Source organism: Cervus elaphus, chromosome 22 (genome assembly GCF_910594005.1).
Source record: "Cervus elaphus chromosome 22, mCerEla1.1, whole genome shotgun sequence".
Taxonomy (NCBI): Eukaryota; Metazoa; Chordata; class Mammalia; order Artiodactyla; family Cervidae; genus Cervus; species Cervus elaphus.
Window position 1 is genome coordinate 9,865,825 of NC_057836.1, and position 26,105 is coordinate 9,891,929.

Below are 26,105 nucleotides of genomic sequence, written 5' to 3' on the forward strand. Positions count from 1 at the left end.
CCTGCCTCTTCCAACCTTCCGCATCCTGGGAGTGTTGGAGTGAGGTGACAGAAAGGCCATGGAAGTGGCTGACTACCCAGAGACTACGAAGCGCTGGGGTCTTCGCCCTACGTCCAGAGTGTGGGGCCCAAACCTGGGCGCTACTCAGTGCGAGAAGGTGCGATCTTCCCTTTTAGAGACACTCTGGGGTAATGGGGATGCAGAGAAAGAGAGCCTGGGGTTTGGTCCACCTCTGGGTGACCTTGGGCAAACTTGTGACCCTCTCTGATCCTCAGTCTCCCCGTCTGTAAAACGGGGCGGTGCTACCTAGCTGATTGTGAGGGTCGTTTCAGCAGGGCCACACCTCCGTCGACAGGAGCGGGGTGTGTAGGGTCCTTAACTGCCCGTCCTTCAGGAGAGGAAGGGGCCGCAGAGGGGGGCGGCCCGGCGCCACCGAGCCGGGTACCGACCCTCTCCCACCCACAGTCCCTTCGCTGCAAGGAGGAACCCTCTCCACCTGCCCCTGGGGGGGTGAGGGGGGCGAGAAAACCCGGGAGCGGACACTCGGAATGGGCTCCGGGAGGAGCGCTCCTGGAGCGAGGAGGAAAACCCGGGCAGGATCTCGGGCAGGAGCGGACCGCGCGGCCCCCCAGCCCGGGCTCGGCCCCGGCCGGCGGGCGTTTGGGACCGGAGTGTGATGCCCGGTTAAGCGGAGGGGAAAGGGGCAGGGCCGGGCCCCGCGGGCCGCCCGGGGCTCCGGGGCTGGGAGGGTGGGGGGCGCGGCCTCCGCAGTGGGGCGCGGGTCACGTGTGAGGAGGGGCGAAAGTCTCGCAAAGCGGAGCGGGTGCCGCGAGTTGGGAGTTCTCGGCGCGCCGCGGGCGGCGGGAGCTCGGGCTCCCGGGCGGGCGGGCCGGGGACGCGGCGCAGGCGACGGGGGCCTGGGTCCGAGAGCGCGGGGGCCGCAACAAGAGTGGGAGGGAGAGAGAGAGACAGACAGAGACCCCGAGCGAGACAGAGAGAGAGGGAGAGACCGGGCAGGGGTGGAGGACGGCAGGGAGCAGACTGGGAGGGCGACGGAGACGAAGACCGGGACCCGCGGGGAGAGAGACCCAGGGGGCGGCAGAGATCTGGAGAAACAGCCCAGCGCGCGGCGGGGAGGTGGCGGCGGATCCCAGGTCGGCCGGCCGCGGGGGTCTAGGGGCCGGAGGCGAGCGCCGCGGGGCCGGGATCGGAGCGCAAGGCGGGGGACTGCGCGGAGGGGACATCGAGAGAACGGTGGGGGCGGCGAAGGGAAGGCGCCCGAGGCGGGGGCGGGGGGGGCGCGCCAGCGCCATGGGTCCCCGGACCCCCGCGCTCTGAGCCCCGGCCCTGGGGCCCGACGATGCTGAAGCCGAGGCGGCGCCGAGGGTGCGGCACAGGGCAGCGCTGAAAAGTTGGGCGGCCCGCGGGGAGCGGCGCGGGACGGCCCGGAGACCGGGAGACCCGGGGACCGACGGCCAGACCCACAGACAGCCGGGGAGGGGGGGCGGGGCCGGCCCGCCGAGTTCGCGGGGAGGGGGCGCCGGGACTCCCCTCTCCCCGCCCGGGACGCCGCCCGCCGGATCGCGCCTGGGATGTAGAGCCGGCTCGCCGCCTCCCGGAGACTCGTCGGACCCTGCGCCCCGCGGTAAGCCGGGCCCGCGCTTGCCGCTGGCGCTGTCCTTCCGTCTGTCCGGCCTCGTGCGTGTCTGTGTGTCCCGGGACCTGGCGGCTCCGGCCCCGCTCGCTCTGAACCTGATCTCTAACCCGGGTTCCCGCTGCCAGGCGCGCGTTCAGCGCGGTCAGGCGACTCCCTGGGATCTGGTGAGTTTTGTCCTCTATCTGTCGTCGTCGGAAGCATCGAGGTCTGGGTTTTTGCCAGAAAACGGGGGTAGAGGTGAGGGAAAGGCGCCTTGACCTCCTGTCCCGGCCATGACCTTCCCTGCTTCCACCCACCTCCAGTTGTCACACTGGGTTGGAGGAGTTTCGAGGCAGGTGACTTGTGGCAAGGGGGGAGGGGGGAAGGGTCCTTCTCCTTTCCATCTCCCCAACTGCAGCCTGTTGGCAAAGGGCCCTGACAGAACAAAATCCCACTTGTGTTTCGAGCACCTACTTTGGATCCCAAGACCCTAGGGTGGGTGGACGGGTATCCAGGGAAGAAGGCAGTTCACGTTTCACAGTGTGGGAGGCAGGCTGTGGAGAGAGGCTAGACTGCTTTTCCCTAACCAGACGGAGAACCCCCAGGAAAGAGGTCTGAATGAGCCCTGGAGTAGGGAAACTTCCCTGCAACTGCAACGGTGTCCAGCGTTCCCCCCACCAGCATCTCCATCACACTTCTGCCCCCAGGCTCTACGATGGGGATGGGCTGGGGGTGAGGGAGAGACAGGTGGAGGGTAGCCTGGCTAAGTTGGCAGGTGAGGGCCTCAAGAGCAGTAGGGTGTCAAGAAGCAGATTGAGGTATTGGGGAACTAAGAGAGGGAGGCCCAAGAGCCATCCATGCAAGGTTCAGAGAGGAGCTGGACCGCTGAGTGTGTGTACGTGTGTGTGTGTGTGTGTATGTGTGTAATATGTCTATTCTGCTTCTCCCCCACATCCATTCTTGTGACCTCCAGGGCTTTGGGACTTTGGGGAGCCCTTGACAGTATTTGGGGGGCCTGAGAGCCAAACTGTGGCCCTAGCTTGGACAAGGATGAAGGGAACAAAATTTAGAAGAGGGCGTGCAACATGGCAGGAGCCAAGGCTATTGGCTGTTGAGCTGACCCATAGCCAAATCAGAAGGCTGAACCTAGAACATTCTACCCTGTTCTCCACCGAGAGGATGGGCTTTCTCTGGGGTTTTCCATGCCAGGCAGTGGGCCTTGTATATCCTCCACTCAGGCTCCTAGGAATCAGCTCAGCTAGCTGAGGAGCCAGCACGGTGGACAAGTCCCTCTCCTCCCTGACCCTCAGCCTCCGTATCTGTGGAATGAGGACATGACTGCGTGTCCCACTGACCTCCAAGTCGGGGTGGGGGGGCCTTGGCTCACGTGAGCTGAGAGCTATTCACAGGCTGGGGAACGCACTGAGCAGTTGGGAGTGAGGATTCCTTTTACCTTTGGGAAGATGAAGCGCTAATGGGGAGAGGGGAATATGGCCTGAAATAGGGCTGACCAAGAAGAGGAGTGTTCAGAATTAGAGGAGGGACTTGGGGCTTGGGAGCTAGTCCTCAGGAATCTTTGGGTTACCCTTGAATGAGAAACTTCTCTCCCATAAAAAGTTTTGGGGATAACTTGGAATAGACAGAGCTGGCCTTGAATTTCTGCTGGGTGACCTTGGGCCTCTTGCTTGACCTCTCTGAGCCTCAGTTTCTCCAACTGGAGCGTGGTACTGATGGTACTGCCTTCACTGGGTTGCTGAGTGATTTATAGACTATGTCAGGTCTTGGGAAGCAGCGGACACAAGCCCAGAGCATAGTAGGTTCTTAACAAACATTTGCAGAGCTGAGAATGAAGTCGCTTCAGGAGATGCTGTGAAAAAATTTCTCAGCTTAGGATCTAAGAGGGAAGGGGAGGAGGAACCGTGTAGGCTTACAGGGCAGGCTGGTTCTTAATGTGGATCTGGGGGAGGCGGGGGCGTGTGCTGTGGGGGGTGTGAGGAGGAGGGGGCCCCTCTGCCGGGACCACTGAGTCACGAGGACATGTAAGCGACATGACAACCAGCAACATGGTAACCAGGAGACTAGCGGCGGTGGGAAACGGAGCTGGAGCGGTGTGTTGTGGGGGGGGTGGGGGGGCAGAACCGGCAGCACTGGGCCTGGAGGGTCCGGGGAGCAGCTCGGCTGGCCTCTCAGAGTGAGGAGGGGAGGCTCCGAGCCCAGGTTGAGCTAGGGAGGAGTTGGGGGCCAGAGTCGAAGGAGGGAGGCATTTGGGGGTCTGCTGGGCAGGGGGCCTTCTCCCGCACCTCCCAGGCTCCTCGCTCCTCTCCTCCACATCTCCACTTTTCATGCCTCTCCCCCTAGGATGCCAAATTTGGCTCACGCAATCTGTCGTCTCTCTTCTGAGATTGGCACCGGGACCAAAGCTGAGTGCATTACATCAGCGCCGCTCCCCCTGCACGAGGAGAGAAGGAGAGGGAGGGACAGAGGGCTGGGGGGCAAGCGGCCAACCCTCAACTTTCTTTCCTGTCTTCCTGCTCACTCTTCCCCCTCAGTCTCAGGTGTTGAGGGCTTCTGGAAGCCGCCAAGCCAGGCCTCGAGACCGGATGAGGGTCTAATCGTGGCGATCCCAGGACAGTGCAGGAGGTCAAGACCATGTCGCTGTCCCCCTGGCAGGGTGAGGCCCGGGAGGCAGGGACCCTGGGTTCTGGACCCCAATCTGTCATTGCCTGGCCTGTGTGACCTTGGGCAGCCCCCTGACACCCCCACCCCAGGCAGAGCCTACATCTGGATAGAGAACAGTTGGCCATTTGACATCTTGGTGACTCTCCTGAAGACAGATGCCCTTGAGTCCTGCTGCTTTCTTGGTCACAGAGTAGGAGTTCTGAACTTTGGCTCTCTGTGACCTTGAGCAAGTGATTTCACTTCCCTAGGCCTCCATCTCCTCACCTGTAAAATAGGGCTGGCTGATAGAGCCCTCAAAAGCACTAGATGTGGAAAAGGTACTAGACACGAAAGAGGAGTATGGGGGAAGAGACAGGGTCTCTGGCTTGAAAGCAGACACTCAGAGACCCGGTGGCTTCTGGCACGCCGGCCTGGAGGTGGGGTGCAAGCTGAGCAGCCACTGACAAAACCGGGTTTCAATTCAGACAGAAGGGTTGGCACTTACCTCGCGGATCTGATGGTCTTATTTATTTATTTATTTATTTTGCAAAAGTGGAAGCTTAAGCCCAGAGAGGGAAGTAGACCCCCCGCCAAGGTCACAGTGATGGTTTGGAGTTGGAAGAAGCAGAGCTGGAGCCTGAACCCAGAGCTCCTGGCTCCCAGCCCCAGCTGCAAGCAGAGAGACAGACAGGCACACACACGCCTCCTGTGGAAGGCTGAGCCCAGCCCGACAGGACCCAGGAGCTCTGAGGGGCTCTGAGAGACCCTCCCATCTCCCTGTTTGCTTCTTGGTTGCCGCACCCCCACCTCCCCTGACCATTAATTTCATCCCTTGCTTAGTCTATTTGAAGAGCTGTCTTTCAGACTCATTTTCAAGCCAGTTTCAGGCAGTCCCTGCCAGAGACAAGCTGGATTGGGGGTTAAGATGGAAGATGCTGGCCCCTTCTAGAAGATTCCCAGAGCTGGAGGTGCTTCTGTGGATGTTTTGTGAAGTAACGAGCTCTTCATTCCAGGAGTTATTCAGACAGAACCAAATGAGTACCTGCCAGGGGCCTGAGCTGGTGACTCTTGCTTTTTGGATGAGGTTGATAACATCCTCATCTCCAAGATCTCCAGGGTCTCTGCTGTCCCCAGGAGGGAGTGGGAGGCAGCCCTGTCACTTACCGGCTTTCAGAAAGAAACAGCGTCGCACCAGACATCAGGCTAGGAGCCTTTGTAAAAAGGCTTCTCATTTAACCCTCCGAGCAACCCCACAATGTTGAACCGAGGTCCCCGTATTACAGATGGGGGAGCCACGGCTCAGAGAGTCTCTGTGATTTGTCCAAGGTCACACAGCAGGGAAGTGGAGGAGCCTGGATTTGAGTGCTGGCCAGTCCGATTCTCTGGGGCTGTCCCTGGGACTTCCTTGAGGAAGAGTGGAAAATGTCCCTCCCCTGGGCTGGGGCTTGGCAAGAGATGGCGTGTCGCCCCCACAACATGACACCCCCTCAGAGATCCTCTCAGAGCTCCGTTCTGAAGACATAGAAATAGACATGCACCTAGGAGGAAAACTCATTTTACAAAGGGGAAGACGGAGGCTCAGAGACAACAAATGGCCTGCCCAAAGGTGACTGGACGGTTAGATTTGGGCCAGGGCCCCGTCCCCTGCACTGGTGGCAAGGAGGGGTCTTTGGGCTGATGGTGGAGTAAGGTCTGGGGCTGGGGGTGCAGACTGCGGGTGGTTTGGCAGAGAGCTGCGTGCGTGGTCCTGGGCTAGGGGAGCCAGCCTTGGGAACAGGGAGAAGGGTGCAGGAAGAGAAACCAATGGGGACGTCAGGTCCACCTCTGTCCTCCCTGGTCCTGCCCTAGGGCCGCCCACAGGTGTCACTGTCATACAACAAGCGAGGTCTGGAGAAACCGTGGGTGGGATCTGTCTGGTAAGAGAGAGTGTCTTGGAGCCAGGAGCCGCGGGTGTGGCTCCCTGTGTGACCTTAGATCAGTTCCTCACCCTCTCTGAGCTTGGTATGCCCATCCGTGTGGTCAAGAATCTGGACTGAGTGATCTGTGCCCACAGCGTAGCTGCGGTTGGGCTGTCCTCTCAAAGTGCTCCTCCCATTTCCACGAGGACCCTGGGCCCGGGGCGAGGGGCAGGCAGGAATCCTGGGGGTTGGCATAACCTTTAAGCCTCCTCAGCGACTCAGTCCTCCTTAGGGTGTGGGGGGGATCTCGGAGCACAGCCCTTCTTCTCTTTTTCATCTTTATTTTTCTCCTGCTCCCTCTTCTCCTCGCTACGTGGGCTGATCGCTGCTCAAACTTTTAATTCAGATGGTAATTGAAATAATAATATGGGCTGAGGCCCCTCTGCTTGTGACGCTGCAGCTGGTGGAGCTCAGCTATGAATAGACCTTGAGTCACACGCGCGCGCGCGCGCGTGCGCGCGCTCCTGCAGGCGCGCGCACAAGGGACTGCCGGGGTGGTGGGTGGGGTGCAGCCAGGGGGCGGGAGAGCTCACGCTCCAGCTAGCTCTGGGTCTCGCCGCCCCGCCGCCCCCCCCCCCCCCCCCCCCCCCCCCCCCCCCCGCCATTCCCAAAGCCCGCCGTCTGGTTCCCATGTTAAACCTGACTTGGGCGTCGATAATTCTGTCTATTCACAGAGGGGGAAACTAAGGTTCGGCGAGGGGGAGGGGCCGACTGGACACAAATGGAAAGTGACCAGACTCGGTTTGAAACGGAAGGGGTTTGCCAGGCTCCAAGACCACCGCTTCTGTTCAGGACTCACAGGCCAGGCAAATGGGTGGGAGCAGTGCTGGTGTGCGGCCTCCAGGGGCCATGCCTCTCCCGTCTCACCTCCTCCCAACAAACACACACCCCCTCTAACTCCTGTGCTCTCTGGCCCACTATCACACACACTTTCTCTCACACACTTGCACACACTCACATCCGTTCACTCACACACTCATACATGTGAATGGCTCTGATGGATGGCGGCTGGGGCGACAGAGGTTTTCCCAGAGGTCTAGTTGCAGGAGTGGGACACGGTCCGATGTGCCAGGCTCTACACTGGACTTTATGTTCATGATCTCACTTAATCCTCTGCAGCACCCCGCGAAGGCTATCACTCCCACTTCCCAGATGAGAAAACTGAGGCTCAGTTAGAAGGAAGAGTCTGTTCCAGGTCCGACAGGTAGAAAGAGCCATGTGTCACTTGTCCTGCTGGGAATGCAGCCAGCCCCAGTTCTAGGCATCCTTCACCCCTCCATTTGGCAGGGCTCTCCTTCCCCTCCTTGCGCCCATCCCCTCCCCACCCTGCGCCTGTGGCTACCTGGCCAGTCGTTGACCAGCCCTACTCCAGATGCTGGAACATCTGGCCCATGAGCAGGGGGAGGCACCCATGAGGGGCACTGGCAGGTCAAGGAACAGGGCTACCAAGAAAGGTGGGCCTCGGTGGTCCAGACCCCAGCTGGAGCTATGTGGGGAGTCGGCGTTGCCATGGTGACCCATCACCCAGCATCTTGGGTGGAGGCCTGCTTGGGTGGGCCTGGTGTGGGGTCGGAGGGACTTCAGAAGGGCAGGGGCAAGATGCGGTGGAGTATGGGTGCAACTGGGCAGAAACAGCCCCTGGACAATGGAGGCCACTCTCCCCACCTTCACCCTGCAGCCTTGGTCTGCTCCTGTGTCTGCTTTTTCTCTAGCACTCTGCTGGGAGCCCAGAGACCACAGTGATTTGCCCAAGGTCACACAGCTTGGGTGACAGAGTTGGGGCTGGACCGAGCCCAGGACTCCTTCTGATTCCTTTGCCTATCCCCCCCAGGGCTGCCGACACCCCCTGTCTTGTGACATGCTCCCTGTATCTACTCGGGGGATGAGCTGATCTCCTGGGAAAACCCCTAGCTGGGAGAGAGGGGCAAGGGCAGTAGCCCCCCTTGTCACAGTGGGTGCAGCTGAGTGAAGAAGTTTGCCCAAGTCAGGTAGGCCTGGGATTGGATCACTTACTTGTTCCCAGTGACATTCACCAGGTCAACGTCCCCTGGGAACCTCTCTTTGCTCCTCTGTGTAAAGGGACAACTTATGGTGATGGGGTTCGGGGGAGGGAAGAGCCTGGCTTTTTCCTTTTGCTCCCCCATCTGTTCTCAGAGCCCATCCCAGCCCCATCTGGGCTCCTAGGGTGGGAGAGGACCTTCGCGAGGCCAAGGAGGAAGGGCTATGTCCACCATGAGGGGATGACCCCATTTTACTGATGGGGAGATTGAGGCCTCCCGAGGGGCCTTCACCCAACCTTGTCTCAGAGGCAGAATCGGCACCAAGCTTTACCGTCTGGCGTCTAGGACGCCCCAGTGAAGTCTTTTCCCCACCCCACCCGAAACTCCTCTCCAACCACCTCCCCCCTCCACATTCCTGTAGGAGCCTCCCTTCTCCACTGCAGCCCTCAGAAGTTTAGCCCTCCCTCCCCAGCCTGGAAGAGCTAAGGTACCACTCAGCCTGGGACACAGATGGGATCGGGGTCAGAAATTTGGGAACTCCATGAGGCCACCCAAGGAAGGTGGCAGGCCCAGACCTAGAGGGGCCTGCTGTGGGCAACGTGGAGGGGGGCAGGCACTGCTGCAGTCACTCACCCATGGGCATCAGAGGCCCCCCCCCCGCACCCTTTTCAGGGGGAGCTCCCCACCTCCTGGGGCAGCCCACTTGTGTCTGGAAGGTTCAGCTAATTGCTACCTGTCTGGCCCTGTGGCCTTAGCTCTGACTCGGGCCCGAGGACTCCAGCCTGTTCCCCTCCCGGAGGCAGACCAACTCTCCCCTGCTCCCCCCAAGGCTGTGTTCCTTTGGCCTCTGTGGTCCCTGTGAGTGAGGGACAGAAAATCTGGGTTTGAGTCCAACTGCACCCCTGAGCAGCTGTGTGGCCTTAAGCAGCCTTTCCACCCCTCCAAGCCTCCATCCCCTGACCTGCTGGGTGGGCTAGTGCCCCTGTGCCTGCGGGTCGCTGGGGAGATCTCGTGAGCCTGGGAGTATAACCTGGCCTATTGCAGACACGGGCTTCTGTGTGTCCCGACCACTCAGCGGCCACTCTTGGCAGACTTCCAGGTCCTCGGCCATCACCTTCAGGCTCTGCTGCTCTGGCTGTGTTGAGTGTCGGCACCTGACCTCTCCGCTGAGCCCTCCAGACCTGCTGGGCGGGGGTGCAGGGCTGGCTGAGCACCAGGGCCGGGCTGTGCAGCTGCAGATCCTGAGGCCAGCTGACCTTGGAAAGAGTCTCTCTCTGGCTGGGCCCCAGGGCCACCCCATAGACACGGAGCAGGAGCCGGGTCACAGGGAGGAGAGGGACCCAAGTGGGGCAGAGAGCAGGCCATGGCCTCGTGCTCAAGCTGGCCCGAATCCCCGAGATAACAGGCCAGGGGACAGCGAGAACAGACAGTCAGCCCTGGGAAGGACTTCCAGTCATCAGCTGCCTTAATAGGTTGGCACGGCCTCACTCCCCACACTCGACGGAGCTGCTGAGAAGGGGCTGAGATCCCTATCATGGGAGGTGGGCAAGCAACTGCTCTGGCATCTGTTGTAGGGGTCAGCAGTGGGTTCTAACCCAGAACCTGGAGTCCCTCCTGTCTGGGCCACAGCGTGGTGGTCCTATGACCCTGAGGATCTGACAGTCTGGTCTAAATATTCCCCCTTGGCCTCCAACAACTCACCCCACATTTGTGCCCCGCCCCCACAAAAGCCCACGATCCAAGAATAGTCACTCACAGCTTCAAAATAAGCCCTAGATCCCATCTCAAACCATTCACAGCTCCTAAGCACCACGAAGGTCTGTGCTTTTCAACCTGCGTCCCGGTCCTGACCCGTTAGTGGTTATGAAATTGAGTTTGTGGGTCCACTACTTATGTTTTTTTCTTTATAATGAAACAAAAAAATTTCAAGCACTTATATGTAGTGAAGGCAAATATTACTTTGTGATGCTCCTGTGCGTGCGCTTAGTCACTCAGTCTTGTCTGAGTCTTGCGACCCCATAGACTGTAGCCCTCCAGGCTCCTCTGTCCATGGGATTCTCCAGGCAAGAATACCAGAGTGGGTTGCCATTTCCTTCTCCAGGGGATCATCCCTACCCGGAGATCGAACCCAGGTCTCCTGTATTGCAGTCAGACTCTTCACCGACTGAGCGAAAAGAGTGAGGCTCCTATTTCAGCTTTTAAAGTATGTGAACGGTATTGTATAACAAGTACCAATGTACAGTATGTTTGCTTTTACTCTGGGTCTTGATCAGAAAGTTGGAAAGCTTCTCCTCCATGAAGACATTTTGGAGGCACCACTGAGGGAGGCTTGAGTGTCCAGATTCTTTTTTTCTGGGATGTTTGGTTTCTGGGAATGTAAGTGCCAAGAATTGTTGCTTTTCTCTCCTCAGACCTCACTAACTTTGCCCAGTATTCCACTTAGCTCCAGGCCCCTGAGCCTCCTGGTCAACCACTCCACGCTGGGGCCTAGGTCCCACTTGCTGCCCCGCCCAGCCGTGCTTCCCCTTTGGGGAATGTCTTTTGCTCCATGTCTTTCTGAGGACCTTCTCTCTAAGCCCTCTGGCCGTGAGGACCCTTTCCTCCTGTCTGCAGATACTTCTACAGAGAACTAAGCAAAGGAGAGTGCTCTCGTATTCATTTTTTTCTCTCTGCACACAGTAGGTGCTCAATAAATGTTTATCCACTCCACAGTAATTTAGAGTGCTCTCCAAGGGAAGGCACTGAACTGTGTTGGACACACACCAGGCAGGAGTTGTTGTTGAGTCACTAAGTCGTGTCCGACTCTTTGTGACCCCATGGACTGTAGCATGCCAGGTTTCCCCGTCCTTCACCATCTCCCAGAGCTTGCTCAAACTCAGGTCCATTGAGTCAGTGATGCCATCCAACTGTCTCATCCTCTGTTGTCCCCTTCTCCTGCCTTCAATCTTTCCCAGCATCAAGGTCTTTTCCAATGAGTTGGCTCTTATATCAGGTGGCCAAAGTACTGGAGCTTCAGCTTTAGCATCAGGCAGGAGGGCAGTTGCCATTCCAGCTCAGCATGTTTTTAGGGTCATGAAGGAATGACTAAATGGAGTCTGAGAGTCTGGCCTCAGGAGCCAGCTCAGATGGTCAAAGGTGACGCGTGAGCTTGTAGCTCTTTGCCTGCACATAGTAGGCATTCTGATAACGACAGTCCCTCATGGCCATGGATGAGCAGGACTGTTCCTACCGCTGTCTCTGGCCCTTTCGAGGCCTGTCTGCCGCTTTCTCCTGCTGGCTCTGCCTGTGGCCCACACCACCACTGCCCCCTCCTGTTCTTAGAGCTTCTCTTCTGGGCCTAGGACCTTGGGCACCTCACTGGGAGGACGCTTGGGGACACCTGCGAAGAAACCAGTGTTCCATGAGTGTGAGGTACAGGCCCAAGGCCCCAGAAGTCCTGCCCGCTCCAGCACCACAGAAGGTCTCCTTCTGGTGCCCGCTCAGAGGCCACCTCCACTGAGAGGTTCTCCCTGACTCTGGTGACAAAAATAGCTCCTCCTGGTCACGTTCTGTCATATCACCCTCCTTAGGTCCTTTACGGGAATTATGACGAGCTGAAATTATCTTGGTTTTGGCAGTCGTTGGATGTTTATAAAGTGTCCCTGTGTGCCAGGCACTGGGGTTCGGGGGGAAGCCGAGGGTGGAGGTCCCGGCACTTGCAGAGATTGTGGGTGAAATAGGTTTGGATCAGTCAAACGCGGTGTGGAAGATCAGGACGCAGACAGAGAGCACCTGGGGGGCCTCTCGGAGGAGGCAGCCTTTGAGTCAAGACTGGCATGGTAGGAAGGTACGATCCGGGGAGTCTCAGAGGATCTTATCCAGAAGGGGCGGCCACTGGACAGACCCAGAGGGGCAAGGAGGAAGGCCCGCATGGCCGGGGGGTCAGGGCGGGAGTGGAGAGGGGAGGTCAGAGGGCAGGAGGGCTCGGTGGGAAGCAGAGCTCCACGCTGAGGAGTGATGTGGGTCCTCAGCTCTTGCGGAGACTGGACTGCATGGGGGATGGAGGCAGGAGGCTCAGCGAGGACCCCTTGGAGTTGCCGGCGGGGGTGTGGCTGGCAGCAGGGAGGGCGCTGCAGGCTGGATGGACTCAGCGTGGGGCCTGAGTCCAGGTCTCAGTCCCTCGGTTCACCCGCTGGGGGAAGCTCCTGAACTCCCGGTGGGAGCAGTGGGGAATGAAAATAACAGCACCCAACTCTGCGATATCATGAGGGTCAAAGGAGCCTCCGGAGCTTGGCCTAGAGTAAACACTTGTTTTAATCACTCAGTTGTGTCCAACTCTTTGTGACCCCAGAGACTGCAGTCCACCGGGCTCCTCTATCCATGGTTTCCTTCTCCAGGGAGCATAAACACTAAATGTTGGTTATTGTGCTGTTATCCTGATGCTTGGGTTTGGGGACGGTTGAAGGTGTGATGCCTGAGCTGCCCCCGGGGGGTCACAGACTGAGATAGGGAAGGCAGGGGAGGGGTGATCCTCCCATCTTGGCTGGGTTGGGTTCACGATGCCTCTTAGATGCCCAGCCGACCCTGGAGTGGGAGCTGAATCTGCTTGTCTTGGGAGGGCGATCGGGGCCAGGTGGTATCTTAAGTGGAGGCTGAGCCTGGACACTGAGTGGGTTCTGAACAGAGAGGCTGGGAGAGAGGTGACCCGGAGAGAGGCCCTCAGACCTGGAGGACTCGAGGAGGGAGGCAGGGGCGAGCCAGAGGGCTCTGTGAGAACCGCTGGGAGGATCGTGGGCTCACAGGAGCCTTGGAGGGGCTGTGGAGAGAGCTGGATGACAAGTCATCCCCTTCAAGAAGCGTCTATGCACAGTTGATAACCCTTTACCCTCCAAGGTCACTTTTCTTTTTTTTTTTTCCATTTATTTTTATTAGTTGGAGGCTAATTACTTTACAGTATTGTAGTGGTTTTTGCCATACATTGACATGAATCAGCCATAGATTTACATGTGTTCCCCATCCTGAACCCCCCTCCCCCAAGGTCACGTTTCATCTTTGCACATGCGCGTGAAGTGGGTGTTATCCCTCCCCTTTTTATGGAAGCAGTTCAGAGAGGTTAAGACATTTTTCCACGGCTAGTCAGCACCTAAGTGAATTGTTTGTTTGCTTCCCTTCCGGGATCACAGTCCCTTTTGAGGACCTTATGAATGCTATGACCCTTGTCAGAAAATACACATATGTACACACTAATTTGAAAGTTTTCTATGTGTCTTTTGTTGTTGTTGTTGTTGTAGGTGATATATTCAAATGGTTCTAAAATTAAAAAGACACAAATGGGAATACAGTGAGAGTTCTTCCTCCCACCCCTTCCCCAGCCAGCTGCTTCCCCTCCCCGGAGGCATCCCATGTCACCAGTTTCCTGGGTCTCCATCCACAGACAAGCCCAGATGAGCAAATATGTGTATCTATAAATTTCTTCCCTCTCCTTTTTTGTACAAACGGTAGATACTATACTCAGTGTTCCCCACGGCTGCCTTTTCTTTTCACTTAAAAACACATCTTGGAGACCCACACGGCTCCTGACCGGCCTCCCCCTCCTTTTTTCCTGGCTCCGTGGCGCACCATCCTGTTTGGGCTGCTTCCAGTCTGGGTCGGGCACACCCGGCCCCTGGCTCCTCGAGTGCGTGACTGTCTGCAGGCCCCGGTCCCAGGAGCCCACACACGTGTCACAGGCAGACCCGTGGCTCTCTGAAGCCACCCGGGGTGGCCACTGCGAATTACCCCTGGCACTAACTCTGACCCCCTTACCCACCCCTGCTACCCACACCTCTTCTCAGGTTTGGCCTGTGAGCCCCGTGGAGAATCCAGGGAATCCTGTGTGAGCCAGGGGCCTCAGCCCCGACTCCCCCAAGTCTGAGACCTACCTGCCCAGCCCCAGCTCCTGGAGATGTGTTTGTTAAGCAGCCAAGGATGGGACAATGGGAAAGGGGCTGGTCATGGGGACAATGCGGGGAGGGGCTGGCCAGGATCTCCACTGCCACCCCTGACTGGGGAGCTGGGGTGGGGAGGGCAGTTGTGGGCTGTCCTAAAGTCACCTCTGCTCCTGCCCCCTGCCTTCCCCTCCTCCCCCAGCTCTGCCCAGCACCTTGCCTTCTCCTCTACCCATGAGGAGTCTTCACCCATTTTTGGTTGGGGAGAGAGAATGTGTCCCAACGGGGAAGTCAGATAGGGCCACTGGCTTTGGTGGGCTGGGCTGATCTGGTCAACTGGTCAACTCTGCTCACCTCCCCCCTTCTCCCAGCTTCAGGGGTCCCACTGTCCTCACAATCCCCTCCCCCTGCTGCTTGGCCGCCATCTGCTGAGCCAGGTTTTCATGGACGTGTAGGAGATGCTCGGCGCTGGGTCTCAGGCCCCTCTCTCTTCTCATCCAGCATTCCTGCCCGGGAGATCTCATCCACTCTCACACCTTACAACCTCCCCCAGGGGTGCCCATCAGATGAGTCTCCTGGACTTCCCCATGTGGCCATTCCAAGGCCACTGCACACTGGGAACTGTTGTTCCTTAGACCTGGTCCTCTTTCAGCATCTCACCATCACCTATTCCTGACACCCCTCTTCCCTACCCTCCACCTAGCCCACCCCCACAGCCTGGGGGCTCTCTGTCCAGAATGTGTCCCCAGTCTCTTTACTTCTCTTGAGCAACACTGCCACCACCCTGGCAGCTCCAAACCGCCCATCATCGCCCACCTGGGCAGCAGCAGTAGCCCTCTTGCCAACCTCTAGCTTCTACTGTGCCCCACACAGCATCCTGGCACATCTCATCCCCCAGTAAGCAGGCACGCTCAGGCAGCGGTGGCCTCTGAGGCCAGACAAGGGCAGGGATACCACTGGGGCCATATTGAGGATGTTTTATTTCTGAAGCCCAGTGCTGGATACACAAGGGTCTATTATAATGACTGCTTATTCCTAGTTATCTTAAAGATGTCATGTGGAAATTTAAAGGATCAAACCAGGCAGAACCTGACCACATGCCGCTTCCCATAACCATGAGGGCGAAGTCCACAACCCTGCGCCCCCCTCCCCGGGGCCTCCTCTGGGGCAACTCTCCTCCCTCTGGCTCACTTCATTCCTGCTCTCTGGTCTTGCTGTAGATTCTCTTTCTGGAATGTTCTACACTCACTTTTCACACAGACACACAACTCTCCAGATTGTCTTGGCTCCCAGCTACTGCTCAGGTCTCAATTTTAAACGCCATTTTCTCAATGAGACTTTCAGGGGACCCTCATCAAACCAGGGCCCGTTGTCTTCTCTCTCACATCACCCCATACTTTTCCTTCAAGCAGCTCGCTACAGTCCATGGCTGCTGCCTAGGCAAATGCTTGTTATGTGTTACGTAGAAGCTGGGTGAGTCCACACCGGTGCCCGACCCAAGGCAAGTGTGCAGTAGGAGCTGAGTGAGCGCCCTTGAGGGATGAGCACGCGGCAGTGAGGGTCCCTAGAAGCCACAGCAAGACTGTGGCTCCCCCACTAGTGAGGGAGCTGAGGTTCTGGGAAAGAGAAGCCTTTGGGGATCCGCCTTCAAATTCCTATAAGGAAGAGGACAAAGTGTTTGAGGGGGCCTCTTTAGTGGGACTGTCTGGCCAATAGAAGGGGTTCCTTTGGGGTAAGGACCTGCCATCAGTCAAGGCAGGGGCCAGGCCTCGGCAGTTCAGCAGAAGGCATCCCTGAAGGTTAGAGCCGGGCCCTTGGGTCCTCCTGCCACTTGGCCATGACTGGAAGGCCCATCTCGACTTTCTGGGGAATTCACTTTCAAAATCTGCTCACCGGTTGGCTGAATGGTTGGAGGGAGAGGTGGGGTGCGGAGCTGGAGGAAGGAGCCAGTTCACCCCACACTGCTCAGACCTGGCCAGGCCTGAAGTCAGGGACCCAGATCTTGGCTCCAGCTTGCCCTCTGACTCAGTTTCTCCTTTCCCGATAAGATTGAACTGGATAGAACTCGGCATGTAGAAGGGCAGACGTGACAAATGCTTACTAAGTGGAAGAGACTTTTGATGTGACAGCATTCCTCCAAGGCCAGGAGAGCAGACTGTCTAACGAATGTGCGCTGGCATCAAGTGCTTGGGTCCAAATCCTGGCTCTACTACTTGTGGGCTGTGTGACCCTCGGCAACTTGCGGAACTTTCTGTGCCTTGGTTTTCTTTCTTCTAAAGCAGGGATTGGGAATTTCCTGGCGGCCCAGTGGTTAAGACTCACACTTTCACTGCAGGGGACACAGATTTGATTCCTAGTTGGGGAACTATGAGCCCACAAGCCACAAGGTGTGGCCAAAACAAAAAAAAAAAAATTAAAAAAATAAAGTAGGGCTGAAAATGGAAACTTCCTCTGAGGTCACGGTGAGGACGGCAGGAATTGATCAGCGTAAAGCACTCAGAACAGAGCCCGCCCAGAGCAAGTGCATACTAACTGCTGTGTGCATTTTGCTCCGTCACACCGTGCCCAGTGGGGGAGGGACTGCGCGTGCAGTGGGATTTCGGGGTACCAAAGAAGGTGTGGGGGAGGACGAGCGTTTCTTGAGTCCCCACAGTGTGGCCTGCACGTTTAGGACAGTTGACAATCTACTTCTGGCCCTCAGGACACCACCCTGCAAGGTACGACACCACCCTGCAAGGTAGGCGTTACTATGTTCCTTTGCAAATGAAGACACTGAAGCTTAGAGGTCAAGGAGCCTGCTGGTGCCAGACAGGACTGAGCCTGCTTCCTGCCCGGCTCTGTGAGAGTCTGAGGCCACTGCTCTTACTCACCTGCTCCCTCCTGCTGGTGGAAGAAAAGTTGGATGGGGCCACGTGATGGTGCAGGGTGGGCTTCAGGGCAGGACATCTGAAATCCAGGGAAGGAGTTTCAGGAAAGGACTGTTTGTATCACTTATCAACCTCTTACTCTGTGCTGGGCACCTGTGCATGATCCCATTTACTCCTCAGTGAGGCATACTATTCTTCCCACCTAAGGATGTGGCTTGCAGGGACCAGAGAGGTTAAGTAACTTGCCCAAGGTCACACAGTCGGAAAATGGCACAGAGACTCCAGAATCAGAGTCACTGCCCTGGGAAGGGGACAGTGTGGGATCTCGAGACTCGTCAAGAGAAGGTAGTTCAACCTCTTGGGGGCCTGAAGAGCAGGACAGGGGCCTGCAGAGGGCCGTGGGCAGGACGGAACACCCTTGTGGCTAGATCCATCCTCAGCTGCCTCTTACTTTTGGAGGTGCTGAGCTCAGCTGCCTGCATTAAGTCCTTTTCCTCCTCCAAACCCCCGGGTGTATATGATGAAAGAACAATCCCCCCGTCCCCCAACCAGATAGTCCAGGCCTGAGAGGCCTCAGTCAGAGCTGGGGTAGAGGGAGGCCCTGTCCTCCTCAGACGGCCGGGAAATGGGACAGTGGTGTTAATTCCTCCCACCTCCCCAGGGAAATCATACCTCCCACCCCGGCCCTGCACCACCCACCTTGCCCCGTGGGTTCACCCTCTGGAGAAGTCAGTCTCCCCTCCAGGCCCAAGAGGGACTCATGTCAGGGGGAGGCTGCTTAGACTTAGAAGCACCCACCCGATCGCCTGCCTAATTACAGACGCTGTGCTGGGCCCTTCTTTCATTCTACTTCCTTCTTCCCCACTCCCCTGCCAGAGAGCTATTAAGGTCCCCCATCTTAGAGATGGTGAGAAGGAGCCCCTGGCTGGAACAGTTAGTGGTGGAGCCAGGTCTTGAATCTGGGTTTCTGGACTTCCAGGCCAGTGTTCTTATCTCATCCTCTTCATCTTCATTATCATCATTTTCATCTCATCTCATTCTTTGCGTTTTACCTGCAATGCCCTGTTGACCTCTCAGCCTGTTTTTCTATTATATAGGTGAGGTAGGCATTGTTAGCATCATGTCCATTTTGCAGATGAGGAAAGTGAGGTCCACAGAGGACATGCTAGAAGGTTGACAGAACTGAGCCCAAGAGCCTAACGTGCTGGTTAAAGCCCCAAATGTGAGGCTTTAACCAGCCCATGTTTCCATACAGTTGAAGAGGAGTTGAGTGACGGGCAAGGGGCTGCGAGGAAGCAGGGCTGGCAGCTGGCAGTGCAGCCTCGGAAGACTTCAGAGAACAGGGGGGCTCGGGCTGAGCCTGGAGGGCTGGGGAGAGGGGGTCTGGGTTGCATAGGGCATCGTGAGAGGTGAAGGGAAGGCTGGGAACCAGGGTGAGCCGGGGCCTGCAGCCAGCAGGCCTGAGTCAGAACCCTGCTTTTGCCTCGTCTGCTGTGTGACCCCCATCTCTGCTCCCCCACCCCCACCCCACCCCCAGCCTGTGATTCTTCAGCTGGGAAGAGAAATAATAACCCTGCTTGTTGCTGTGGTAGGTGCTTAATAAATACTTGTTAAATTAACAAAGAGTTGCAGTGATGCTTCAGCGAGAGAGACCAGGCAGCTCCTGGCATAGAGTTGGCACTTCCAGAGTGTTCCTTCTCTGAGGGCGGCCACCGAGAAGGATGGCAGGTTGAGCAGGGCCCACACTGAGCTGTGTGACCACAGGCCAATGCCTTCACCTCCCTGTTGCCCCACTGACACCAAAGGGAAGCCCGAGGGCCTGCCATTGGGCTAAGGGCTCCCTATATCCGGGCTTCTGCCCCCCACCTCCCTCCTGCATCTCGGGGCCGAGTGCGCCTGCCCTCTCTGGGTCTCAGGACCCACTGCTGCTGCTGTCTGGAGCCAGAGGGCCTGCGTGATGCGCCTGCAGACACCACTGTGACTCCCACAAGGTACAGGGTGCTTGTGGGGAGACCCACCCCACAGCTCGCCCGGGCTGCTGGAGCCTTCAGGAGCTGCTGCCACTTTATCAGCTTCTTTTTTTTTTTTGCAAAAGGAGTTGTGGGCAAGGAGGGAGTATTCAGTGTCATAAAATCATAAGGAAAGCCTAAAAGGACACAGGTGGTTCTCCTGCCTCTCCGGACCCCCTGGCAGGCAGGGTCCAGCCCTCCTTAACTCCCTAGGAAGGGGCAGGAGAGCAAGCCAACAGCCCAGCTAGTCACCTTCACTTCCTCCCAGAGGCTCAGGTGTCCGCCAGCTGCCGACTCGCATGCTGCAGCCCTGTTCTCGGCCTCAGTTTCCCTAGTTGTCTAGGATCCAGATGTTCACAGCACAGCGAAATTAAAAACCAAAAAAAAAGTAACTTGCACAGCATTGTCGATGCTTCACTTGACCAAGAAAGGACATTACATTTTTAAAAAAGCAACCGGCATCTCCCATCCCCATCATTTCCCCCAAATCAAGAACATTCACCATGAAAGATGTTGCAGGCTGCACTCTTAGAATAAAGGACAGGGACAGCAGGAAGCGCCCAGCGGGGAGGGGATGGGCTTGTCCCAGGTCACCCAGGGAGGCAGCCAGGGGGCCAGCCCTCAGGGCCCCACAGTGGAAACCCTGTTCTCCACGCGAACGCGGCACTTTTGGTGCAAGCGGGGTGAGACCAGCTCCCTGCCTTCCAGAAAAGTACACTTAACTGTGGCCATGGTGCAGGCACCTGAACACAGGGCACTCTTGCTCGCTCTCTTTTGATAAAGCATCTATATTCAGAGGGGGCTGCTACCCAACTGTCGATGCCCGTCGCCTCTATCCCATGATCTGTGGCCCTTTCTCTTTCATACTTTTTCCCTCAGGCCCTTGTGCCTTCGCCAGGAAGACCCGTGTGACAAGCGAGGGATAGAAAAGCTTGCCGTCTCCTGGCCGCAGTGACCCAGGAGCACTCGGCGAGCCCGGGACTCCTCACTTTGCGGTCATCCTGGTGCGGGCAGCCGAGCCCCCCACCCACCCACTCCGCTCCTGAAGGGGCTGCGGTGACGGCGCAGTGGTGTATCTGGACGAGTCACTGCAGACGAGGGGCTGGGCCTTTCACCAGCCCAGGGTCTTCAGGGGCACGCGCGGAAGTGGAGGGTGACGGGCCAGGGGGCAGCACCTGCGCTCGGTGACTGCTTTCCCAGCCGCCCAGGAGTGGAAGTTTCTGATCCCGAGTTGATGCACCCGGCGGGGGTGGCCCAGGGCCTGGCCCAGGGCAGGGGCTCGGGAAATGGGGTGCTGTAACCGAGAGGAGGCCTGGGGCCTGGAGATGAGCTGAGTCCCCCCACCGGGCTACCGTGTGGGGCTGGGGCTGAGGGACCAGGCTGATGGGGGGGCGGGGCCGATGGGAGGGCGGGGCTTATTGGAGGGCGGGGCTGATGGCTGGGCGGGGCCGGGGGCAGCGTTGAAGTGGATGGTTGAGTGTAGAGGGTGGGGAGCATGGGGGCAGGGACGTGCGGAGCCTCTTCCTGGGGCTTGGCTGAGACTCCTGTCACTTCCACTCAGGGATGGGAAACAGCAGGCAGTGCTGGTGCGGGGAGCGCCGTGGAGAACCCTCTCCTGCAGCACCAGAGGAAACCCCAAGGTCAGGGCCAGTCCCTTTGGGCAGCAGACAAGGCCCGCAGCTCCGCGGGCCCCTGTGTGGCCTTGGGCAGGGCTCTCACTCTCTCTGGGCCTCACCATCCTCAGCCACCAAAGGCCCAGGTCACTGCACTCTGTCCCCTCTATCTCTATCCTGCAAAGCCACGGGCGTTAGGTCCAGGGCCTGCCTGGCTGGACTGGGCCCTCTCTTCCCACGCCCCATATCCTACCCCAACACCCTCCAGGGAGGAAGCTCCTCTTTCCAGGAGCACCTTGACCTTCCAGGAGTGGGAGTGAGGTGATCATCCAGGGCTGGCCCAGCTGCTCTGGGACCCTTAGCAAGTTCATCCCAGCTCTGAGCTTCCTTGGCCTCAGATGTAAAATGAGGGTCTTTTCTTTGGGGGGGGGGGGTTGCTGTGCTGGGTCTTCATTGCTGCTCACTGCCCAGCTTTTCTCTAGTTGTGATGAGCAGGGGTGACTTTGAGTTGCAGTGCTCAGCTTCTCATTGCAGAGGCTTCTCTTGTTGCGGAGCCCGGGCTCCAGGGTGCACGGGCTCCAGTAGTTGTGGCGTGAGGGCTCAGTAGCTGTGGTTTCTGGGCTCGAGAGCACAGGCTCAGTAGTTGAGGTGCACGGGCTTAGTTGCTCCGAGGCATGTGGGATCTTCCTGGACCAAGGATCAAACCTAAGTTTCCTGCACTGGCAGGTGGATTCTGTACCACTGAGCCACCAGGGAAACCCCAAAATGAGGGACTCGAAATCATTCATCTTGAAACCCTTCCTTCAGGCGCTGGTTCTTTTTGTGGTGCTCACGGAGGCATTGGCGATGATGAGACAAAGCGAAAAGGGACGTATTTAGTGAAGGAAGACCTCCCTGAAAGCCATTTATAGCCAAGAAGGTACATCTGGCCCCCAATCCCTTTAGAGCTACCACCCAGAGTCCTGGCCATTGGGAGGCTAGGGGAGGTATCAGAGAGGGCCTGACTCCCAACTAAGATCAGGACCTCTTAAGGGCTGGCATTGTCCCCATTCATTACCTGTTATCTTCAGACCCGTGGGTCTCACTGGTCCCATTTTACAGATGAAGAAACTGAGGTTCAGAGCCATCAAGTAACTTGCCCAAGTTACATGGTGGATCTGGGACTTCCAGGACTAGGGGGATCCAGGGAGCTCATTTTAAGGGGGGGAAGGGAGATGAACCCAGAGTCAGGGTGGGGTGACTGTGGGGGAGGAGGGGGGGCAGGGCTCGCTCTCCCTGGGCTGAGAGAGGGAGTTTCTCCTGGGAAGAGGCAGGCGCTGAAGCCGTTGATCTCTAAATTACAGCGTTGGCGCGCACCGGTTGCTGCGGCAACCGAGTTGTCCTGAACCGGGGAAGTGTATAAACATTGCCACAGATGCACAATTAGATCAGGAAGAAGAATAGAACAGAAAATAGAAACTTCCAGCCTTATATAATTCTGGGCCAAAACGTTACTAGGAACCCGGGCCTGGGCCCAGCCCCAGCCCTGCCAGCCAGCTGGGGCCCTGGACAGCACCATCTCTCTCTCTTGGGGACCCCATGGAAGGCAGGGGTGATAGGGGGGTCTGCCCTCTGTGGGCCCAGCTGGTACACCCGCCACCCGGCAGGGTGAAAGGCCGCCTCCACTGAAACAGCTGGGGACGCTGACAGGCAAATCCTACCTCTCACGAGATTCCTCCTGCTCCCTGGGAAGTGGGAAGGAAGCCAGGAGGCACTGGCTTTCACTGAGCACCTATGGTCTCCTTGGGTTCCTGTGAGGTAGGGGTTTCATCCCCATTTTACAGATGAGGAAACTGAGGCTCAGAGAGGAGAAATGAGTTGTCTGCACTTACATACATAGCTAGATAGTAGTAGTATGTCTGCCTCCCGCCTCCCCCCACCCCGCCCCAGGTCTCCACACAGTGAACTCAGTGATACTGACAGCACCTGGGGGCTAAGAGTTAGACACTCCTGGATTTGGACCCACTCACCCGCTGTGTGGCCTTGGATAAATCACTTTCCCTCTCTAAGCCCCCATTCCCTCACCTGTGCTAGGAAATAGGGATGCTGACCCGGGAGTCAAAACTCAGAGCTCCCCTCCCCTCCATCTTGACTGCCACTTTGGAGTCTTCATCCACCGCAGCTCCCGACAAGTCTGGGGACAGGACAGGAACTGAGGTGGGGCTGTGGATCCCAGTGCTGCCCAACAGAGCCTTCTGCCATGAGGGGACTGTCCTGAACCTGCTCTGTCCGGCATGGGAGCCATTAGCCACATGTGGCTACTGAGCCCTTGAAATGTGGCTAGTGCAACTGGGGAACTGAAGCTGATGTTTTATTTAATTTTAACTGAAAGTAAGAGGCACAGGTGGCCGGTGGCTGCTGAACTGGACAGCGCAAGGGAGTGTCCAGCCCTCGAGAGACCCAAAGGGCAGAGGCTGAACACACGGAGGGGAGCAGGGCCCAGAGCATTCACAACAGCTTCTGTTCAGGGCCAGTGGGATGATCGGTGGGGAGCGGTGCTGAGATGAGCATCAGGAAGCTTCTGGAAGGGAAGGGAAGAGCAATCAAAGGAGGTTCTGGTGGGGGGATGATGGGCAGAGGGTGCAGCATGAGGGGCTGGGACTCAGACCTGAATCCCAGTGGCCTCAGCTCCTGGTCTGGCAGGCCCGAACCCTGGAGCCGGGCTGGCCACAGAGGCACTTCCTTGCTGTTGTCAGAACCATCTTCACATTCTGCCCGAGGGGTGGAGGAAGCCTTGGGTCCTAGTCCAGGCTTTTCCCCTCCTGGGCATCTTTGGGCAGGTTCCTTGCTACCCTGGAACCTGGGTCCCTGGGGGCACTTGGAGCGCATCCCCCACAGTACCCACTCGCTCCCTGGCACCTCATGTGTCTGGCTTCTCCCCTGCAGGCCCTGCGTCTTCCCAGGTGACCACGCCGGCTTCAGGACATGCACGGGCACAGCCGAAACGGGCAGGCCCACGTGCCCCGGCGGAAGCGCCGCAACCGCTTCGTCAAGAAGAACGGCCAATGCAATGTCTACTTCGCCAACCTGAGCAACAAGTCGCAGCGCTACATGGCGGACATCTTCACCACCTGCGTGGACACACGCTGGCGCTACATGCTCATGATCTTCTCTGCGGCCTTCCTCGTCTCCTGGCTTTTTTTCGGCCTCCTCTTCTGGTGCATCGCCTTCTTCCATGGTGACCTGGAGGCCGGCCCGGCAGGGGCCGCGGCGGGGGCCCCGGCGGGAGGCGGTGGGGCGGCACCGGTGGCCCCCAAGCCCTGCATCATGCACGTGAACGGCTTCCTGGGCGCCTTCCTCTTCTCGGTGGAGACGCAGACGACCATCGGCTACGGGTTCCGGTGCGTGACGGAGGAGTGCCCGCTGGCGGTCATTGCCGTGGTGGTCCAATCCATCGTGGGCTGCGTCATCGACTCCTTCATGATTGGCACCATCATGGCCAAGATGGCCCGGCCCAAGAAGCGGGCGCAGACGTTGCTGTTCAGTCACCATGCCGTCATCTCGGTGCGCGACGGCAAGCTCTGCCTCATGTGGCGCGTGGGCAACCTACGCAAGAGCCACATCGTGGAGGCTCACGTGCGGGCCCAGCTCATCAAGCCCTACATGACCCAGGAGGGTGAGTACCTGCCGCTGGATCAGCGGGACCTCAACGTGGGCTACGACATCGGCCTGGACCGCATCTTCCTGGTCTCGCCCATCATCATTGTCCACGAGATCGACGAGGACAGCCCGCTCTACGGCATGGGCAAGGAGGAGCTGGAGTCGGAGGACTTCGAGATCGTGGTCATCCTGGAGGGTATGGTGGAGGCCACGGCCATGACCACCCAGGCCCGCAGCTCCTACCTGGCCAGCGAGATCCTGTGGGGCCACCGCTTCGAGCCCGTGGTCTTTGAGGAGAAGAGCCACTACAAGGTGGACTACTCGCGCTTCCACAAGACCTACGAGGTGGCCGGTACACCCTGCTGCTCCGCCCGGGAGCTGCAGGAGAGCAAGATCACCGTGCTGCCCGCCCCGCCGCCCCCGCCCAGTGCCTTCTGCTACGAGAACGAGCTGGCCCTCATGAGCCAGGAGGAAGAGGAGATGGAGGAGGAGGCTGCGGCCGCTGCCGCCGTGGCCGCGGGCCTGGGCCTGGAGGCGGGCTCCAAGGAGGAGGCGGGCATCATCCGGATGCTGGAGTTTGGCAGCCACCTGGATCTGGAGCGCATGCAAGCCACCCTCCCACTGGACAACATCTCCTACCGCAGGGAGTCCGCCATCTGACCTCTGAGCCCGCCCTCTCACTTCCCACAGGAGCCTCGCTGGGGGGTGGGCTGCCAGGACACCCCCTCCACACTCAGGACAGAACTCACCCTGGCTCCGGACCTTCTGGAGGGACGTGGGGGCTTCAAAGACTGGGAGAGCCCTTCCTACTGACTCCAGAACCCAGGCCTGGGACAGGGCCAGGACACCCTTGGTCCGGTCGGCCCGATTCCCCAGCACCTACCCACTGGCGGGCTCAGGAACCTCAGAACCCCCCCCTTTCCCCACCAACCCTTCAAGGACATTCCCCCTTTACTCTCAGAACCTTGGGGAAGGTGCCTGGACTGCTGGGGGGGTGGGCATCTCGGGGTTCTGGGGTGGGCCAGTGGCTAGTTTGGGAGGGTGGGAGGGGGGTGCGTTTCTTCTGCATGACTGTGGTCTGTTGCTCATGACTTTCTTTTGTAAATATCTATAAATGGAAAGATGGAGGCACTGAATCCACCTTCTGCCATGTGTACCCGCAGGACCAGGCGGTGCAGGCCCTCTCCGGGCACCCCGCCCCCTCCCCACCCAGCCGGCTGGTCCCTCGAGGCCCTTGGAGCCAGCTGTCTTGGCCCTTGGATAGTGTTGGGTTTGGGTGCAGAAGTGGGACCCCAAGGAGCAGGATAAGGGCCGTCCCTCCCTGCGGTCCCTCTGGGCCCATCAGCCCAGCCCAGATTGACAATGGAGATTGTAACTATATATTTTTAATAAAGTATATGGTCCGTTAGGGGTGGGCTGGTTGAAGATGGAGGGTTGGGAAGAAGAGACAGAGAAAAAGAGGGACAGAGAGAGACCAACATGATGTGTGTCTGTGTGTGGTATGTATGTGCATATGGGGTGTGTGTATGTATGTATCATATGTATGTGTGTATGTAAGTGTGGTGTGTATGTGTGTATGGAATGTGTGTGTATGTATGTGTCGTATGTCTGTGTGTATGAAGCATATGTAAGTGTGGTATGTATGTGTATATGGGGTCTATGTATGTGTGTGTTGTATGTGTTTGTGTATTGTGTATGTGTGATATGTATGTGTGTATGGTGTGTATGTATGTGTGTATTGTATATATGTGTGCTATGTATGTGCATATGGGTGTGTGCATATGTGTATGCATATGTGTCATATGTGTGTGTAAGTGTG

General features: G+C 58.0%; 1 protein-coding gene across 5 annotated transcripts; it reads left to right on the forward strand.

The window, feature by feature from the left end:
- Window positions 1-974: 974 nt before the first annotated feature.
- Window positions 975-25,694, forward strand: KCNJ4 (potassium inwardly rectifying channel subfamily J member 4). 5 transcript variants are annotated; one of them, XM_043882480.1, is made up of 3 exons: window positions 975-1,645; window positions 21,455-21,566; window positions 23,573-25,694. In XM_043882480.1, exon 3 carries the CDS (start codon window positions 23,612-23,614, stop codon window positions 24,944-24,946), a length of 1,335 nt encoding a protein of 444 aa, XP_043738415.1. In that variant the 5' UTR covers window positions 975-1,645; window positions 21,455-21,566; window positions 23,573-23,611; the 3' UTR covers window positions 24,947-25,694. The 5 variants fall into 5 exon arrangements, with proteins under 5 accessions (XP_043738415.1, XP_043738414.1, XP_043738416.1 ...); XM_043882481.1 differs by lacking the exon at window positions 975-1,645 and adding an exon at window positions 11,897-12,078; XM_043882482.1 differs by lacking the exon at window positions 975-1,645 and adding an exon at window positions 20,658-20,674.
- Window positions 25,695-26,105: the final 411 nt, after the last annotated feature.

What these genes read in the sequence shown, in the direction of transcription:
- KCNJ4 (XM_043882480.1), top strand. Translation starts at nt 23,612, where the DNA reads ATGCACGGGCACAGCCGAAACGGGCAGGCCCACGTGCCCCGGCGGAAG.